At 45.7% G+C, this 19,056-nt stretch overlaps 2 protein-coding genes across 9 annotated transcripts in view; one reads left to right on the top strand and one right to left on the bottom strand.

Annotated features, from left to right (window-relative positions):
• LOC116944997 (NGFI-A-binding protein 2-like) overlaps positions 1 to 4,933 on the top strand; it is a 32,624-nt gene extending 27,691 nt beyond the window's left edge. For all 8 annotated transcript variants that reach the window (XM_032959065.2, XM_032959057.2, XM_076071505.1 and 5 more), the window contains one exon: positions 806 to 4,933. In XM_032959065.2, the coding sequence (XP_032814956.2) occupies positions 806 to 906 (101 nt within the window). In that variant the 3' untranslated portion in view covers positions 907 to 4,933. The remainder of the gene's footprint in view (positions 1 to 805) is intronic.
• An 8,267-nt stretch (positions 4,934 to 13,200) lies between these two features.
• LOC116945041 (signal transducer and activator of transcription 5A-like) overlaps positions 13,201 to 19,056 on the bottom strand; it is a 56,320-nt gene continuing 50,464 nt past the window's right edge. Inside the window, exons 16-17 of the mRNA XM_076071495.1 lie at positions 17,790 to 17,844; positions 13,201 to 17,069 (exon numbers count right to left, since the gene is read on the bottom strand). Coding sequence (XP_075927610.1) covers positions 16,916 to 17,069; positions 17,790 to 17,844 — 209 coding nt within the window. The 3' untranslated portion in view covers positions 13,201 to 16,915. The remainder of the gene's footprint in view (positions 17,070 to 17,789; positions 17,845 to 19,056) is intronic.

Below are 19,056 nucleotides of genomic sequence, written 5' to 3'. Positions count from 1 at the left end.
ACCGCCGTTCATCACAAAGTGGCGGTGACGTCCCCACGCCGCTGGTGCAATGCCAGGTGCACTTTGAGGCCACGCGAAGTGTCGAAAGCCCGCTGGCAGGTGCTCACAGAACAGACACAGGTACCCATGTCTTGCATGAGGTGACCAACTGGCAGATTGCACCGCCTGTGCCAACTTTCTGCGTCTTAGCCGCTCAGCGCTGCACGGCACTCCGTTGTTGTTGGAGGGACGACTGCCTCCAACTCCACCGCGGCATCCTTCACGAGCCTCATCCTCAGGAGAGGCCGATCTTAACACTGCTGGTACCTGTCATCGGCAAGTCCAATCAGATACAACGACAAAGATCCCCGAGTAAAGACAAAACATACTGTTGGGGAAAGTGCTGTTAGCGAGGACCTATGAAGGCCGGCAAGGCACATGAGGGAGGTGGGTGACCAGCACCACGCCCGACCGCCTTTGTCTCCCTAGTGGCGATGTTTACACGCCGCACCAGGTACTCAATTGAGGCCGAGTCAACCTAGGAAAGGCCCAGGACCGGTTCAGGTAATCTATCGCTGGCGTTGGCTGTGAGCGGGAATCGAACTCGGGTCGCCGGGTTTGTAGCGCAGTGTGCCGAAAGCGTTGGCAGGATTCTTTAATCAATTACGCTTTGGAACGATATAAACAATCCAAATTCTCTTGTGTACTGTGGCTCACCTCGGTACGCATTAGATCTGCTACAGATGCTGCTGACACTGCCTTCCCACAGGAAGGATGCACCGTAGTGCGGTTCTGAGCGGTGGTAATGAGGACGTGTGTGCCACAGACACGGAAGAGGGCGGAGGGTCGAGCACAGGGAGAGGAAGTCAAACGGAGCAGGAGGAGTGGGAAACGCAAGTGAAAGAGGAGCAGCGAAACTCGTGTTGATCACGTGTGCCCCAGCTGTTGCTTCTCCCTACACATGTGTAGGACATGACGCTTTTGTCTGTCTTTGGACGGAAGCTGCTGGCTACAGAGCCAGTATTGTGGTACGTTATGGATCAAAGCATATAGTCATCACTGACACGTATGTCCTTGTCACGGTCGATGGTGTTTGATGTTAATCGTCAGGTTAGGCTTTAATTATCCACGTTATACAGTGAGGGAAAAAAGTATTTGATCCCCTGCTGATTTTGTACGTTTGCCCACTGACAAAGAAATGATCAGTCTATAATTTTAATGGTAGGTTTATTTGAACAGTGAGAGACAGAATAACAACAACAAAATAAAAAAACGCATGTCAAAAATGTTATAAATTGATTTGCATTTTAATGAGGAAATAAATATTTGACCCCCTCTCAATCAGAAAGATTTCTGGCTCCCAGGTGTCTTTTATACAGGTAACGAGCTGAGTTTATGAGCACACTCTTAAAGGGAGTGCTCCTAATCTCAGCTTGTTACCTGTATAAAAGACACCTGTCCATAGAGGCAATCAATCAATCAGATTCCAAACTCTCCACCATGGCCAAGACCAAAGAGCTCTCCAAGGATGTCAGGGAGAAGATTGTAGACCTACACAAGGCTGGAATGGACTACAAGACCATTGCCAAGCAGCTTGGTGAGAAGGTGACAACAGTTGGTGCGATTATTCGCAAATGGAAGAAACACAAAATAACTGTCAGTCTCCCTCGGCCTGGGGCTCCATGCAAATCTCACCTCGTGGAGTTGCAATGATCATGAGAACAGTGAGGAATCAGCTCAGAACTACACGGGAGGATCTTGTCAATGATCAAAAGGCAGCTGGGACCATAGTCACCAAGAAAACAATTGGTAACACATTACGCCGTGAAGGACTGAAATCCTGCAGCGCCCGCAAGGTCCCCCTGCTCAAGAAAGCACATATACATGCCCGTCTGAAGTTTGCCAATGAACATCTGAATGATTCAGAGGACAACTGGGTGAAAGTGTTGTGGTCAGATGAGACCAAAATGGAGCTCTTTGGCATCAACTCAACTCGCCGTGTTTGGAGGAGGGAGCTGAAGGTTCGAGTTGCCAAACGTCAGCCTCGAAACCTTAATGACTTGGAGAAGATCTGCAAAGAGGAGTGGGACAAAATTCCTCCTGAGATGTGTGCAAACCTGGTGGCCAACTACAAGAAACGTCTGACCTCTGTGATTGCCAACAAGGGTTTTTCCACCAAGTACTAAGTCATGTTTTGCAGAGGGGTCAAATACTTATTTCCCTCATTAAAATGCAAATCAATTTATCACATTTTTGACATGCGTTTTTCTGGATTTTGTTGTTGTTATTCTGTCTCTCACTGTTCAAATAAACCTACCATTAAAATTATAGACTGATCATTTCTTTGTCAGTGGGCAAACGTACAAAGTCAGCAGGGGATCAAATACTTTTTTCCCTCACTGTAATAGTTGCCATCAAGTAAAATGTTTTCACAATGTCAGAGGTTGTTTGTTCTGCTAACTGCATTGCACGTGAGCTGTTGTTTTTTACTTGTTTAATGTCAGTAATGGAAGTGTTCATATGATACCAGTATCAACCTCAGGGGGACCATGGGCAAGAATTTACAAAAACAAGAAGCAATAGAGATCGAAAAATATAATTTATTTTCTTAGTTTTTAACAGATTATATTTGCGCATTCGGTATTTAAATCCCATTTGTGTGTAAACAGTCATTGAAAAATACTCAGCCTTGAGCCTTCATTCATAAGTAGGTTTGACAGGACAATGACCTTTCACAAGAACAAACAAAAAACCTCAGTTTAAACAATTTTACTTGGAGCTTTATTAAGGTCTAATTATGTCGATTGTATGTTGAGCTGCATGTAGCCAACCGCGCTAATCGGAGGTGCAAATTATTGGGCAGATTATAAACAGAGGTTTACAGACAGCACACATAATTAATTTTGCATTTCAGCGTCATCTTAAGAGGTGTCGTTTTTTTACTTTAGTTTTGCTAAACCAGAATATTGTCCACATCTTGCAGCCCAACATTAGTAGGTGTTTTCACGTATGGATTTTTACATGTTTGGGCTATTATTGCAATGCTGAAAATTCCTTTGTTGTATAAATAAATGAAAGTATGGCTTCTCTGGATAGATGTGTTTCACTAAGTGTAGTATTAAACGCTTGAATCTGAAAACAGCCATTCAGTAATTGGAGGTGCCTCTGTATTTAATTACATATCCTTAAGATGGCCCATGTAACTGAATGGTCAGGCTTTTGCCCTTTGAGAGTTTTGTTTGGAGTGTCTATGTGTCCACATGGGGTGCCACTGGTCAATCATACCCATTGCCACTTCTTTTTCCTCATCTCTGTGCAAAAGGTTGGTGTATCTTTTTACTTTCTTGAATTAAAAAGTAAATAAACAAATTGAAGCAATTGGCGGGACCCCGGGGTCCCATCACTGCCCCGGGGTGGGAAAAACCGCGTAGCGACACGAGTCTTGTTACCCTACCGACAACAAAACTAGTGGTCAATCGATTGGCCTCGTCGAGAGCTGCTCGGGGATACTAAGTTTCGTAAAAAGTTGAAAAATTACATAAACACGTTAAATTCACTGCGGGGGCGGACTCGCCTTGGCAAAGAAGCTGAGGATCGACGGCTGACCGGAGGGCGTCGTCGCCGCACGCGACTGCGGCGGACGCCCCCCGGGGCTCGCGTTTGCCCGGTGGGGTGGCGCCCATCGTGTCGATCGCCGCCTGCTGCTGCTGCTGCTGGCGCTTGTTGGTGCGAGTCTGGGCGGGCGGCACGTTGCTGTTGGGATCACGAGTGGGCGGACTGAACAACAACAACAATAATAATAATTATTCACCTGAGTTTTGCGGGGGGACCCCGGGGTCCCGCCAAATGATTCATATACCCAGATGTTGTGGGGTATGTGAATATCGTAACATTAATTTAAGTACACGTGAGTAATTGCTTTAAGTGGACTTAGTTAGGTCGAAGCATTACAAGAATTGGGGTCTCTTGGCTCATCCGAGGACTTCATAACTTGTGCAGCTGACCTGCAGCCAACGCCATTGGAGCAGTTATCATGCCTCCAAATCTCTTAAGTCCCCATCAAAATCAACGGTGTACATCATGATTCCCTCTCACAAGATAAATCAGACGATTCATTGCTCGATTGGCAAAGACGAAAACCAGGCCTTCGCAAGCAGAATCTCTGTTGTGAAGGGATTGTATTACACTCAGTAAAAAATATGATGAAAATGATCTTGTCTCAGAACTATTTACCATGAGAAACGGTAGCAAGCTAAGGTGTTGCGGTGTGGCATATTCTAAACTAACATTGCTTACTTGGGTAATTAGGTAATTCCATTTGAAATACTGTATTGAATGAAACTGTATTTGTTTGCCTTTACCCAAGTGACTTTACCTGCCAGAAGATCTACCGTTATTAGCTGATGGATTCACTTAATTTCCTGGACTGGATTGTGAGGCTGTTCTCACCAGAGGTGGATCCATGTAAATGCTGTCACTGCCTAATCACGAGTCTAGGTCAAGGGAGGAAGTGCTGCTCAGAAGGTGGTGTTGCGTTCACAGCGACGCTGAAGTGTCGTCCAGGATTTGACATGTTTACGTGTTATTACGCGGTATGCAAACACATTGGTTGTTTTAGATTCATTTTGAACGTTATTGCTGTTCTGCAGTTCGTTTCCGACAATCGTTGATGTTCAGTTATTTAATGTGCTACCAGAACAATGGCTTATGGATGAGCTATGTATAAGCCTCACTGGTTTGGTGTGAGAGTTGCTCCCTTTGTTAAAATGTATTGCCCTCCCAAGTGCCCCCCCCCCCCCCCCTGTCTTGAGGCTGTTTTGTGTTTTACCCCTGTAGAGAGATGATGTAACATTAGTCTGCCTCCATGGCTCCCACATTTTCTGGGCACTGGCTTAAATGCGAATGAGCTGATGGAAATTTAAAGTGTATTGAATAAAACACAACCCTTTTACAAGTGAGTGTTGAAAGTGTCCTGATGTGTGTGTGTAGCATGCCTGCCACCCTCACGTGAGTGTTTTTTTAATCAAATGGTTATGATATGCAAAAATAAATCACATGAGCCGAGTCTTTAACAATAATTCATGTTTGCAATTTCATTACCCATTGGCAGTGTAATGAACAAAAGTCGGTACCCTTAGTGAATCTCACCTCGCCTGTACTGCCCATCGAGGTAAGTCGTGCTGCTTGAAATGAATGAGCTTTAAATCGGGGTGGAGCGGCGATGCAGTTATTAGAAAGCTGTACCGTGGAACCCAAAGACCGGAGTTCAATTCTCATCCAGGGCGAAGAGGAGTCACGATCTTGATCTTTCTGGCCTGGGCTCCCCCTTTTCTCCAACGTGCACTTAGCCGGGTGGTTTAGTATGCACGTATGTTGAACTTCTTCCGCACCGTACGTAGCCAACTGTGCCAATTGAAGGTGCGCGGGTAAGACAGCAACCGTATGGTCAGACGACCTCCGTGACCAACATGGCGTGGAGAGAAGTTCATCCGGCAAAGGTATGGCAAATGGATACAAAAAGATGCACATTTAATTATTGATTCTTGTCACGTCAATGGATAAATAAATACTTGGTATCCTTCATTTGCCAATGTAGGCAGTACCTGGTATTGGGAAATTTCCTATAATGAGCAATAAATTAGTATATTAAGACAATTACAAAGTAGGGCAATCACAGTATCCATTACATATAATTGTATTGATATGAAACATCGTGTCTCGCTGCTTAAATTAATATGGGAAGCACTACTCTTCTGTGGTGGCCTTGACCCAGAGCGTAGGACAGGTACTGTCAAGTACTGTTCGTGATACTCAGGGGCGGAGCCACAGGGGGGCTGGGGGGGGCTGAGCCCCCCCTGAAATTTTGGGAAAGTCGGTAATCGGGATAACCGTATATCCGGCTGCTGCAAAATGCTGCAGGCTGCCACCTCGTGTGCTGCCCTGCTGGCTGCTACCTCGTGCTGCCCTGCAGGCTGCCACCTTGTGCTGCCCTGCAGGGTGCCACCTTGTGCTGCCCTGCAGGCTGCCACCTTGTGCTGCCCTGCAGGGTGCCACCTCGTGTGCTGCCCTGCAGGCTGCCACCTTGTGCTGCCACCTTGTGTGCTGCCCTGCAGGGTGCCACCTTGTGCTGCCCTGCAGGCTGCCACCTTGTGCTGCTGCCCTGCAGGCTGCCACCGTGTGCTGCCCTGCAGGCTGCCACCTTGTGCTGCCACCTTGTGTGCTGCCCTGCAGGTTGCCACCTTGTGCTGCCACCTTGTGTGCTGCCCTGCAGGCTGCCACCTTATGCTGCCCTGCAGGCTGCCACCTTGTGCTGCCCTGCAGGTTGCCACCTCGTGCTGCCCTGCAGGCTGCCACCTTGTGCTGCTGCCCTGCAGGCTGCCACCTTGTGCTGCTGCCCTGCAGGCTGCCACCGTGTGCTGCCCTGCAGGCTGCTTGAGCGGCAGCCTTTGGAACTTATCGAACTTATTAGCCACATCAGCGGCTCCGACCTATTAATAAACTCCGCGTTCAAATCCAATAAAATTTGTTTAATACATTTGTGGCGCCCATTGGAAAACATAAACACACACTGGATATCTCAGAATATTGAAGTCAGCCCCCCCCAAAGTCAAAATCCTGGCTCCGCCCCTGGTGATACTCATTTCATCAACTCTGGACATTAAAATGATAACATACTCCAAAAGTAGCGGGTCTGGGATTGCGATAACCTAGTGTCATGAGTATGAGGCGCCGCTATGCCTGTGTGTATCGCCAACACTAATAATTAATCACATCTGTGCATGACGGTCAAAGCAAATTTTCATGATTTGTTTAAACGCCTCCTTACAGTTTCGCTGGCAGTGCCCACGTGTGTTCATGATCGTGGAATCCAATCAGGGAAGTTGGCAGCGTTCCTGGCCTTACACTCTTGTTATTTCTGTTCAACTGAAACCAAATTGACTCCTCGTGGAAAAAAAGTTATACTTTTGGTAGCAGAAACCGAAAATGTTCCTCGATTGGTCAAAACTGAGTCGTTTAGTTATGATTTGTAAACCTGCGTGCAACGGTGTGATCTCAAATTAGTGGGTTTCTGCAGCTCCTGATGCTGGAACGTACAGACGGCGGCAGTGGGGGTGTTGCGCTTCGGAGGCATGCAGTTCCAACATTTGAACATGCACGGGATTGAATATGGGAAACTATTGGTCAGTAACATTGCTGAAACTCAATGAAGCTGCGACTGGCACGATAAACGCAAATATTAAATGCGAACAGAAATGGCACTGCTTTAAAAAAATAAAAAGGAAACTGGTGAGGTGTGCAGAAATTGTGTGATTTTGCTGATCTGGCAGCCCATCAGGTGGAAATGTCGTTGGCAGTAGAGCAATAAGGTAAGTCGCCGATCACTACATACATTTGAGTGATTTCATTCCTCAATTGAACAGGTTTTCTCTGGGTAGTTGGATTTCTTCCCTCATTTACAAACTGTCTCCTCAATGATAAATGTTACGAAGTATCTCTTGGGGTAAAAAGAAAAAGTCCAGGATACTAAATGAGAATATTCTGTGAAAAGGGCTTGATTAGTAATATTGCTGTAATCACTTTGGACATTGATGGTGTATCAAACCAGTGTCCTCACTTGCATTAATCAGGTGCCAGTTATAAAGACTGAAAATTACATTTGACTGGTATATTTCCAATTGTCTGTTTTTCCAATGTCTATGGTAGACGGTGAACTTTAAAGAAACCTGAAATGTAACTTTTAAGGATACATTTTACTAAATCCATTTCTAGAAAATTTAGCAATGAGCAACGTCGCTTTTATTCACAAATTAAAGTGAAAAAGCGGTGCAATTCTGACTTTCTAACATTAATATTCATCCTGCTTATTGTTTAACTACATCATAGAAAAGATAATGTAGGCAGAATTAAATATTTAGCTTTGTTTAGCTTTTGTACGAATATTTAGTTTATTACTCATAAGCATCGTTTCATACACATGCACTGTCACTTCTCAAACGTTGAGATATTTCTCAACAAAATCTGCATTACAAAAGTCCCATATGAATTCTAATCGCGAGTTCCTGGATATAAAAAAAAGCAATCATCAAACAATTTCACCGTTCCCACGGCTAAGACCGCCTCAACGAGAGCTGAAAGGCAAAACAGCGAAGACTGTGTTGTGTTGTCGTCTCTTATTGATCATGTAAGTTAGCCAAATGAGTAAGTGGATTCGGATGTCCTGCATGCTGTGGTTAATTTTACTGCGTGTGTAGCACTGCGTGCGGGCCTTGGGGGGGGGGGGTGTGGGGGGAAATGTTTAATCACACTTTCGTCGACGGGAGATTCGGCGTCATCCTAAACCACGGACGGGAAAGTGTGAGGCGTTCGTGCAGGGCGCAGATTTCGGGCCCCGCACTAACGCAACCCCGCACCAACGTGTCTGGCGCACGCACAATGGCAAAGATCCCCCGTATAGCCTTAACAGACTGTTGGGGCAAGTGCTGCTAGCGAGTAGCGGTTATATGAAGGCTGCTACTACGGCACACGAGGGGACTGTGGGTGGCCAGCACCACGCCGGACCGCCCTTTGTCTCCCCAGCGGCGATGTTTAACTACACACCGCTGCACCAGGTACTCATTTGAGGCTGAGTCGACCTAGGCGAGGCCCAGGACCGGTTCAGATAATGGTCACCGGAGTTGGCCACGAGCGGGAATCGACAACGTTCCACGGGGCATGCAATACACAAACTCGCACAAAAACGCCAACGTTTCTCCCTATTCCAGCATCATGCTGTTGGTGGGCATGTTTGAAGGGCTGCAATGGCCCACGAAAGAATGGTGTTTCAACAAGCGTTACATTCGAAGACACCCTTGTCTTCCCGAGTGCTTGGTGTTCTCACGCTGGGCGAGATGCTCATATTAGCTGAGTCAGATTAAGTGAGACCGAGACAAATAGTAGATGCAACTTCATGCCCTGGCACTGCAACACGGTTAGGCATTTAAGCAGGGGTCGTCAGGATAATAGGACAGTATGCCAACCGCCGAACCACAAATCCACACATTCATGCACCATGTGTGCACACATACACACCGTCCTTAAATATGATATAGTCAATTTAAAGCTTTCGTGACTGCAAGGATTCATCTTCTTTGGTTCTTTCGGTAAAGTCACGTAGAATGAGAATAATAAAATAAAATAACACAATTAAATTCTCACGACGTTTCGGCTACAACACAAGTGGCCTTCATCAGGTGAAAGGAACAAACCTGTCGGGACGACAGAGCTTCAATTGAAGCTTCAATTGAAGCTCTGTCGTCAATTGAAGCTCTGTCGTCCCGACAGGTTTGTTCCTTTCACCTGATGAAGGCCACTTGTGTTGTGGCCGAAACGTCGTGAGAATGTAATTGTGTTATTTTATTATTTTACTCTCATTCTACGTGACTTTACCGAAAGAACCAAAGAACATGATATAATCACATAGTCACTTTAAGATGTTTTCGTGTTCGTGTTTTTGTGTTTTTTGTTTGTTGCGGTTGCACCCGATTCAAGAGCCGAATGGCTCACAGGGCTATATACCAAAATAAATGAAACTGAAATGAAATGAAACTGAAACGTGGTACTTTCTAGCACGGCGTGGTTGCGTTTCACGGTACACTCAAGGCATGTATATCCCTTTTTTTTAACACACCGTTCATAAGATGCCCAATAGTGACCTGTAAAACCCTAAAACGTGCACGCGCAATGAGAAAGAGCATTCGTTGCACACAATCCACAATTGCATGCACACTCAACACACTCCACTCCGAAGACGCTCCCCCTAACGCACATTCTGACTGGAGTGAAACCAAACGGCGAAGCCACCTAGGACCGCCTTTTCCCGCTGTTGGCCCCCAGCACGCGCGTGTTTCCTGTCTGCCAGCCAGCTGTGGCCACCAAGGCTAGGCAAATGTCGTCAAAAAAAAACACGCAACGGAGGAACAGGAATAGCCACTGTGGTCGTGATGCATTAACAAAAAAAGTGGCCGGATATTGGGCACATGCAGACACGCAAAGCCATGGGTGGATATGAACTCTCCTGTGCAGCCGCTTTTGCGTATTTGAGCATATCTGCGTTATAAAATGTGTTAATGCATAAATACTGATGCATAATTGTGGAATGCATGGGGTCCTAATTGAGCAAATTAAACACACCTGCCCAGCTGAGCCTGCTAATCTATGTTGTGCATACAAAGTGTGTTGTCCAATGTTTGCACCTTTATTTTTACATACAAATGTGAAATGCCAAAAAATTAAGTTTTCTAATAACGCAAGTTGAGACTCAAGTTTTGCCTCAGATAGCTGAATGTGTTTCTGGCTGATAAGTGCAGTGCACTCCGCTTCATGCCAATCCAACACATTCAAATGCACAAGACAAATTGATCTCGTTTACGCGAGTAGGGTACGATTGACGCTGGCTGGGGTCCAGCTCAACTTTACGGAGCCAGTCACTGTTTTTCCATGAACTTCGCCAAGGTGGAGCGAGCTTTCAGGTTTAAATGGCTGTCTTCCAACATGTGTAGAGGTAAAGGGGGGCAAGTTCCCCTTGGTGGGAACATCTATTTACCGTTCATAATTGGTTTCTTTTGGGTAAGGTCGTGTAAAAAAAAAAGGAAAAGCGTTTCGAGTATTGTGACTGCTATAAATGTCCACAAGCCACTTCGTTATCATTGTGGCCAGTTCGCTTCTGAAAATAGATATATAGCTCAGTAGGCCTTGCCTGGTCAAATAAAACAGCAGCCAGTTAATAAATGTGTCGCGTGCTAAATTCATTTATCGCTTTAGCAGCGCCACCGGAGTTGTTAGCAATTTTATAACATTTCTAAACAGGTACCATGTTCCGCTGGTTGGAGGAGTGTTTACGACAGACATTTTTACACAACCTAGCCCAAAAGAAACCAATTATGAATCATATTGTTCATACAATCTGACGTATAAAATCTGTTTACCAGTTAGATATATGCCCTTCACCCACCGAGCCTAAAGAATCATATCCTTGGGGATATTAATCACATCTACTGTAGAAAGTTCATGTGAAGCCGGTGAACCACTAAGGGCGAGACATTGATTTTGCTGAATGCAAAAAACTAATAATTTAAAATGCCTCGTCTTCCTCAAGATTTATGTTCAACACAGTTTGTTTCCGGATGTATTACCGTACGGGTGGTATAATGAAGACGTGTGTAGTGGGCTAAAAAAATGTATCAATAAATCAGCTCATTTTTGGTATTTTAAATTGGCAAACATATCCCTGATGGTTTACAGGAAAAGATAGGTGTGTATATATACAGTAAAACCTTGGATCGCGAGTAACTTGGTCTACGAGTGTTTTGCAAGACGAGCAAAAATTTGAAATAAATATTAATTTGATAAACGAGCGAGGGTCTTGCAATACGAGTAGTACGTATACGCTTTATCTGCCGAGCGTCACGTGATCACAACTGATATACGAGTGCTTTGATATACGAGTGCTTTGGATTACAAACACGTTTCCGGAACGAATTATGCTCGCAATCCAAGGTTTTACTGTAACTTCATATAATGAGTACTGAGAGTCATAGCACTTGGCTGCTTGGTATTTCGTGCTAGTGTGAATACGTATTGAAGGACATAACTAACTGAAAGTAATTTACCAGATGAAAACCTTTTGCAAACTAGTTGACCTTGATGAGGCCCAGGGTAGGCTTCGGATACCAATTTCTAACTGAAGCACAAAGCCAGTAATTAGATCTGCATGGAAAGCAAAACTCATTCGTAATCCACAATGAGGCCTTGGCTTTGACACGCAGGCTTTCCAACCTTCTAGTGCCGGAAAATCAAGAGGGTCACAGAATAATAAAATGACAGGAAAAGTTATAGCTGAAAAAAAAACAGCTATCATATTTGGTGAACCTATTGTCTGTTATGGCCATTAATTCACAATTCTAACCATTTTATTGGGGAACGCTGGTGTCGCGGTTAGCATACTGAACTGTGAACCTGGGCACCTGAGTTTGGTCTCTGACCATGGATGGCATAAGTGGAAAGTTTTATCTGAATGGGTCATGGCCTCCCTTTCACCAACAGGTGATGACTAGCATGGTGAAGTATGGTCAAACAGTATGGTCTGACAGATGACCAAAACGAGCTAAAAACGCGTTTAAAAAAAACAACTCTATGTCGAGAGTAAGTTGAGATGTTGTCACATTTAGATGCTGTATAAATCTAAATAGCATTATGTCCTTCAATTCGCAGCTCTTATAAATTCCCTTTTCACACCATCAATAAGTAAACTTCCCTCTTTCCCCCCCCCCCCCCCCCGCGCCAAACGGCACGTACACCACCTCTTTCCTAAAATCCGCCAATCAAATGCTAATTTTTATGCTAATTTCTTTGTCGGAACACCTTGTTTGCTCGCACACAGTTTAAAGGTCCGCTGTCTGAGCGTGGTTGTGTTTCGCTAAATTATCCTGTTTGATGAGTACTAGGTGCCTCGGTGAATGTATATGCTCTGACTTTAACATAGCTATTTCTGTGACCAGTTACAAGCTAATCACTCAGCTATTTCAATGCTAAATTCTATGCTAATTCCTTTGTCAAGGGGTACCTCCGCGGATGTGTATACTTTAACTTAGCTGTTTCAATGAGCCATTTCAATGCTAAATTATATGCTAATTCCTTTGTCAAGGCGCTTGGTGTTTTTCTTCTCACACAGCTTAAAGGCCGTGATCTAAGCGTGGCTTCTCTCACTCCAGCGCTGTCCTCCAGACAGCCTCGTCCCTTCACCTGATGAAGGCAGCTTGTGTTGTGGCCGAAACGTCGTAATTTTTTGTTATTTTATTTTCACCTACGTGACTTTACCCAATAGAACCAAAGAGTATGGTATTACATTCTTGATTCTTTCGGTAAAGTCATGTACAAGGGAAACAATAACTGTATTATATGAATCCCTGCAGTCACGAAAGCTTTAAATCAAAATTTAAAACTAAATAGCATTGTTTATTGTGGCATTAGTATACGGTTTTGGTGAAGGTAGGACTGTTGCAATGTTTCACTGATCAGCTTAGTGGTGCAAGCATTGGCTTTAACCTGAGATTAAATCAAGGTAATATGCAGTGTTAGTCATTGGCAAGCTGTAGGCATGACAATGTTAAATGATGGGGAATGATGGACACGCATAATACAGCACACAATATAGATTATGCAATGTTAGCGAATACCACACAGTTACACAATACAAAAAAACTTTATTATTATTAAAGTTTTAAGTCATTTATTTTAACACTGGCACCCAGAAAATATAAATTAAAGAAAAACATAAATATCCGGTGAAGTAAAACAAAATTGCCTGATATTGTTTTGTGATAATGTTACCTTTGACCTGAGTTTTACAGCATTGGTGTGTGTGGCTTGGAGTTAACCTTTCGTAATCGTGAAACAAGAGAAAACAAAGTGACTGCATGCTCTGACGAGTGACATGCAGTTTTTCATAGTGGATCCAGAGCCAGAGGTGGGAGCCAGTGGATCCAGAGCCAGAGGTGGGAGCCAGTCCCATAGTACAACCACGGTTGACATCACATCAAGTGGTCCACATAGTACCATGCTTGGAGGGATGATTACGATGATGACAATAATAATACAAAATAGCTTAGGTCTCCGCTCGTAAGGCAGTGCTCTGATACCAGGATCCAGCTTCATGTGTGGCCCGTAAACTCGGATAGATGGACTCACACTGCCTTCAGTATAAATGTCGTATGTAATAAGGCAAACCTTTATAACTGCTGCCAATATCAGAATTAACCTTGACACTTTTTTTGTTTACATTTGCAGCTGTGGCCGGGTAATGTATTATGTAAAATCAGCTGATTTCTGCATTATTCGATTGTAATTGCACAAACTTCCCCACTGCCACTCAATGACAAACGAAACATACCATCGCTCCCGCCAGGCGGGTTTTCCAACTTCATAATTCTGGCACCTCTGATATAGCATATGAAGTTCACTGAACTTGCCCGTAAAAATTGCCAACGTGTAAAAACTGGACCGTGTTCACAAGGGCCACAATTAGCAAGGGCCTTTAACTGGCATTAGCATTCGCCGTTGCGTTGCCTCGAAAGCCTAGGCGGTTCCACGGACGTGCGTGCGATATATTTAATACATCAGGACAGAACACAACGCCGTACCGCGCCACAACTGCTTTGCAGTGTGGCGTCGAGAACAATGTGGCTTCACAACCACTTAGTACATTATTGTTTTAAAAAAAAGACATAAAACCACACATTCGCCCCCCCACCACCAACTCCACCCCGTCACGTTCACATTGCGTTTTGTTTGGTTTGGCACTTTGTTTTTGCTTACCTTAAAAACCACTTCTTAAACTGCGGCACAAATCAAATGTTACCTCCGATGAAAGCATGTCAGGTTTGATCCGGACAGAATTGTCTTAAGGGTCGCCTTGTGCGACCGAACTACACACCGATGCGCTCGCACTTTAGCAGGCACCACACGTTAAAACGTGCACGGACGGACACGCGCACAACAATTGGCGTCACGACACGTGGATGTCAAGCACCCGCTGCCACTGCAATTCCTTCTGAGAGAACTGAGAAGGCTGGGGGGCATGATCAACAAGACGATAAAAACAAATCAGTGGTGGGCAACCTGAGCCACTCGTGGCGGCTTGGTCTCAGGGTCTGTTGGGTGATGCGTGGGGTCATTCGTGGACAGCCCGCTCGTGTGGCCCACTAACAGGTCGAGGTTGCCCATCGCTGCTATAAAGCCATTATCATGCCCGCATTGCATGTTTTATGGCTTTAACAAGGCACATCATATAACCATTATCATGCCCGCTTTGCATGTTTTATGGCTTTAACAAGGCACATCATATAACCATTATCATGCCCGCTTTGCATGTTTTATGGCTTTAACAATGCACATCATATAACCATTAGCATACCCACTTTGCATGTTTTATGGCTTTAACAATGCACATCATATAACCATTAGCATGCCCTCGTTAATCATTCATGGCCTTAGCCGGGAACTTATTTGAATTCCACTACAGTGCCCTCCTTTTCATTATTTTGGCTTTAGCCAGACAGTTCTTATAATTTTATTAGCATACCATCGTGTTACTCTTTGTGGCTTTAGCCAGGCAATTAGTTTATATCCATTAGTGTGCCCTCTTTTTATTCTTTAAACTGCCGCAAGACATTGCCACTTACATTCATGCAGGGCCACCTCAGTTATCGTTAACTTTAGCTATGCAATTCAATTTCGATTTAATTCAAATTGACAAGCGACATTTCCCTGAAAATCATCAACCGCGCTCGTTAAGGCCCCTCCCAAAAGTGACACGCTATCCGCGCCAGCTGCTATGGTACGAGGCAGGCCCATCCACATGGGAGCCCGAGGCCATCAAATAAGTCTACTCGAACAAACCCTGTAATTCACTTTCAGATTGCATTAAGCCACTTCATGAAAACCATACGACAAGATGCTACACACAATTCCGCATTTGTATAGAGTTGCATTTTCTTTGAAAGGTCATCTTGTGCACCGCTTGTTCCCTTCCCAAGCATCCCACCAGCCATTTCCATGTCATCTTTGCGGGCACACCAAACAAGTGTTGTGAAGTGAATGGCTCTAGGTCAAATAGCAACACGCTTTTTTATATTTCACAAGAATACTGTTAAATATCACGAGTCTGCTTCATAACCAGACAGCACATATGCTGGGAAGGTCACGGACGGGTGTACACCTCCTAAAAGAAATGTGTGACCTCAAAGTTATCAAGGTTCACACACATTCTCAAGGCTCACTTTCAAAGATAACTACCAAATATTTATTTTGTTACTTATATTCTCCATAACGACGCCAACAATTGCTTCAGGCTAAATAGGGCTGCTCAGCTCTGCGAGTCCTTAGCACTTGCATATAATTCTAAGAATCGTATAGGGGTGCATTAGTGCAGCTCTCTGTTCTTGAAATATGTGTATTACACTGAGCTTAAAGTCCCGAGTCATTTCTTAACGAGGATGTCCATTTCCAGTTAGCCCACAAATCCGATGGTGGCTTCCAGTCGACGTTCTGTGCTACTGTACTCTCATCATTATCTGGTATTTGTTTTCACGAGAACCATTGCATGGTTCCTGCATTGTATGTTTGCATGATCCTGAGGTAAAATTGTTATGGACATTTATTTTGGTAAAAAGAAGAAAAAAATTGGGTTTTTAACAGCACGCAGTCCAGAGTAATTGAAAACTGTGTTGTCTGTCAAGTCTTTTTCCAGTTAAAGTACCCACCTGATAACGCTCAGAGCTGCTCATGTTATAGATAGAAATGAGAGGTCTTGCTGTGTTTTAGAGGCTCCGTGGTCAAAAGTAAACAAGTCCACTTATGTGCAAAGAAAATGATGAACCTGCGTGGTTTGCCCACGAAAGCAGTAAGTACCTTTCCGTTCACCGCTGTCTTTTGAGCGCGGAATTTTTGGTGGTGTTTTTTTTTGTGCCGCAAAGTGTGTTACAAAGTGCTGTGGCGAGGCTTTCTAGCGGTCACCTGCATCATAGCGCCACGTGGCAAGCCCCGGGCATTGTTCTACCGTGCCGCAGCATGGCGGTGTTTGCGATTCGGGCTCAGAACTGGTGCTGTTCGCGTGGCGCGGTCCATCGCGCCGTGGAATGGTGGCAGAAGTGTTCGGTCCTTGACGACACCTGGTAGGCTTGCCGAAGGTAGATTGACGCTCACATCCGTCGCATCGGCGGCAGCTCTTGGAGCTTCCCGACAAGCATTGGACGCAGGTGTGAAATAGAAACACGGCAAGCGTGAGCCCATTAGGTCCTCGTTCCGGCCATCGGCAGCGTTGTCCGGTTTCCACCTTGGATGCGTGTCCATCGGGGGCGCGTCACGTGACGCGCCGTGACGCGATGCACCCTGCGCCAGCTCAGTTGTGACCCAAGCCGGTGAAGAGGGCTCGCGCGGTGCTGCCCGGGGAGCCGGTGGCGCTGGTGCCGGCGGTGGCGGCGACGGCGGTGTCATCAGACGACGCGTACGAGGTGCAGGGGGTCCCCGGGAGCCCCGGGGGCAGCATGGAGAACCTGCAGCGGGCACAGGCCGCATGCAAATGAGTGCACAGCGCACACACACACACACACCCTCCAAAGACAAAGATCCCCCGTGTAGTCTTCAACAGACTGTTGGGGCAGGCGTTGTTAGCGAGCAGCACCTATGAAGGCCGGCACTCTGGCACACGAGGGGGTGGGTGGCCAACACCATCACCGGCCGCTGTTGTCTCACTAGCGGCGATGTTTTTAAACACCGTTCCGTGTACTCATTTGAGGCTGGGTCGACCTAGGGGAGGCCCAGGACCGGTTCATGTGTCTATGTGGATGAAGCGTGTGTGTCACAGAGCGGTGGCGCAGCGGTTAGCGCGCCGCGCTACGAACCCGGCGACCCGAGTTCGATTCCCGCTCACGGTCAACACCACCGGTGACGATTGTTTGAACCGGTCCTGGGGCCCTCCCCTACGTCGACTCGGCCTCAAGCGGGTGAGTACCCGGTGCGGCGTGTAAACATCGCCACTAGGGAGACGAAGGCGGCTGGCAACCCCCACCCCCTCGTGCGCTGTGCCGGCCTTCATAGGTGCTCGCTTAACACTACCAGCAGTCTGTTAAGGCTATACGGGAGGGGATCTTTTTCTTTTCGGTATGTGCGCATGCACGTGAGCAGTGGCGAGTAGCCACAGGTCTTGTATGCAGTCGAGGCGTGCCGCAGACTGCTCAGTGAGGGCATATTCACACGCAGAAGCAGCGCCTTACCCTGGCAGCACCTGGCGGATGCCCAGCACAATGTATCCATTGAGATTATTTCCCGCTGCGAATTGACATGGGGAGAGAGAGCGAGAGAGAGAGAGAGTCAATGCATGGGAAACAAAACCAAGCCTCGACCGTGGCACGGATTCATATTCGTCCTGCGCTGGGCTGAGTGTTCAATGCTGTGATGCGAACAAAAACCATGGACGTATGGTGAGACACCAAGCTATGGAGTTAGCAAAGTGCCTGCTGAAGGCAGCAGAGCAAGTATGTGTGTGCGTTTTCCAAGCTGTGAGGGGTACTCCAGCAACTGGACTGACATCCAAAGCAGGACTTTCCTGAAAAGAGTTGTGAATTCTACGAGGCCTTTGTTTGGTGTGGAAACAAAGACGTAATTCTTGCTACACGCAACACCGACTGCTGTATCACAGCCATGAAGCTGACAGGTTATATTTTGCTTATTTATGATACAGTGATTTGATGATAAAAAAACATGGATACCTGTTAACACTGCTGGGTTAAATTTTGATTTCAAGCTTTCGTGACTGCAGGGATTCATATTCTTGGTTCTTTCGGTAAAGTCACCACGTAGAAGGGAAACAATAAAATCCCAAAAATAAAAAATATATATTGTTTTATATATTTTTGTATTTTTTCCCTTCTACGTGACTTTACCGAAAGAACCAAGAATACTGCTGGGTTATGTTCCCCCCCCCAAACTCTCTGCAGACACAGATAACCAAACAGACCCCTCATCCGCTGAGGCAGCAGCATGTGTTCATCGTGACGTGCACCTTGCTGGCCTTCTGCTTCGTGTCACTGCTGGGGACGTGCGGTCGGTGATCATTTCATCAGCATTCAACGTGTTATTTTCGAGTCTAAGATTAGTCAATGGCAGCGCGTGGAACTTTAATTGAGGCTTCGTCTCTCTAGATTTCACTTCGTCATTGACATAAGAAATGCTGATATTTAACACTGGAAGTAGTCATATATATACACTATGCTGACTAAACGACACTCGTTACAGTGTCAGCATTTTTTTAAATTTAATGATGACATGAAATTGAAAGGCTGAGACTTAACTAACATTCCACAGGCTGTTATTGACTCACCCACTCACCACTAACCCACACACTCACCCACACACTCACTCACTCACCCACTCACTCAGTACTTTCCCACACGCCCTGCACAGTCTAGACTAGAAAGAAGAAGACGAAGAAGAAGAAAAAAATTGCCGAACTCAGCACACAGTGACGCCCAGCGCTGGCCG

Source organism: Petromyzon marinus, chromosome 2 (assembly GCF_048934315.1).
Source record: "Petromyzon marinus isolate PM22_M1 ecotype Great Lakes invasive population chromosome 2, UKy_Petmar_22M1.pri1.0, whole genome shotgun sequence".
Classification (NCBI taxonomy): domain Eukaryota; kingdom Metazoa; phylum Chordata; class Hyperoartia; order Petromyzontiformes; family Petromyzontidae; genus Petromyzon; species Petromyzon marinus.
This window is presented reverse-complemented; position numbering and strand designations above follow the sequence as displayed.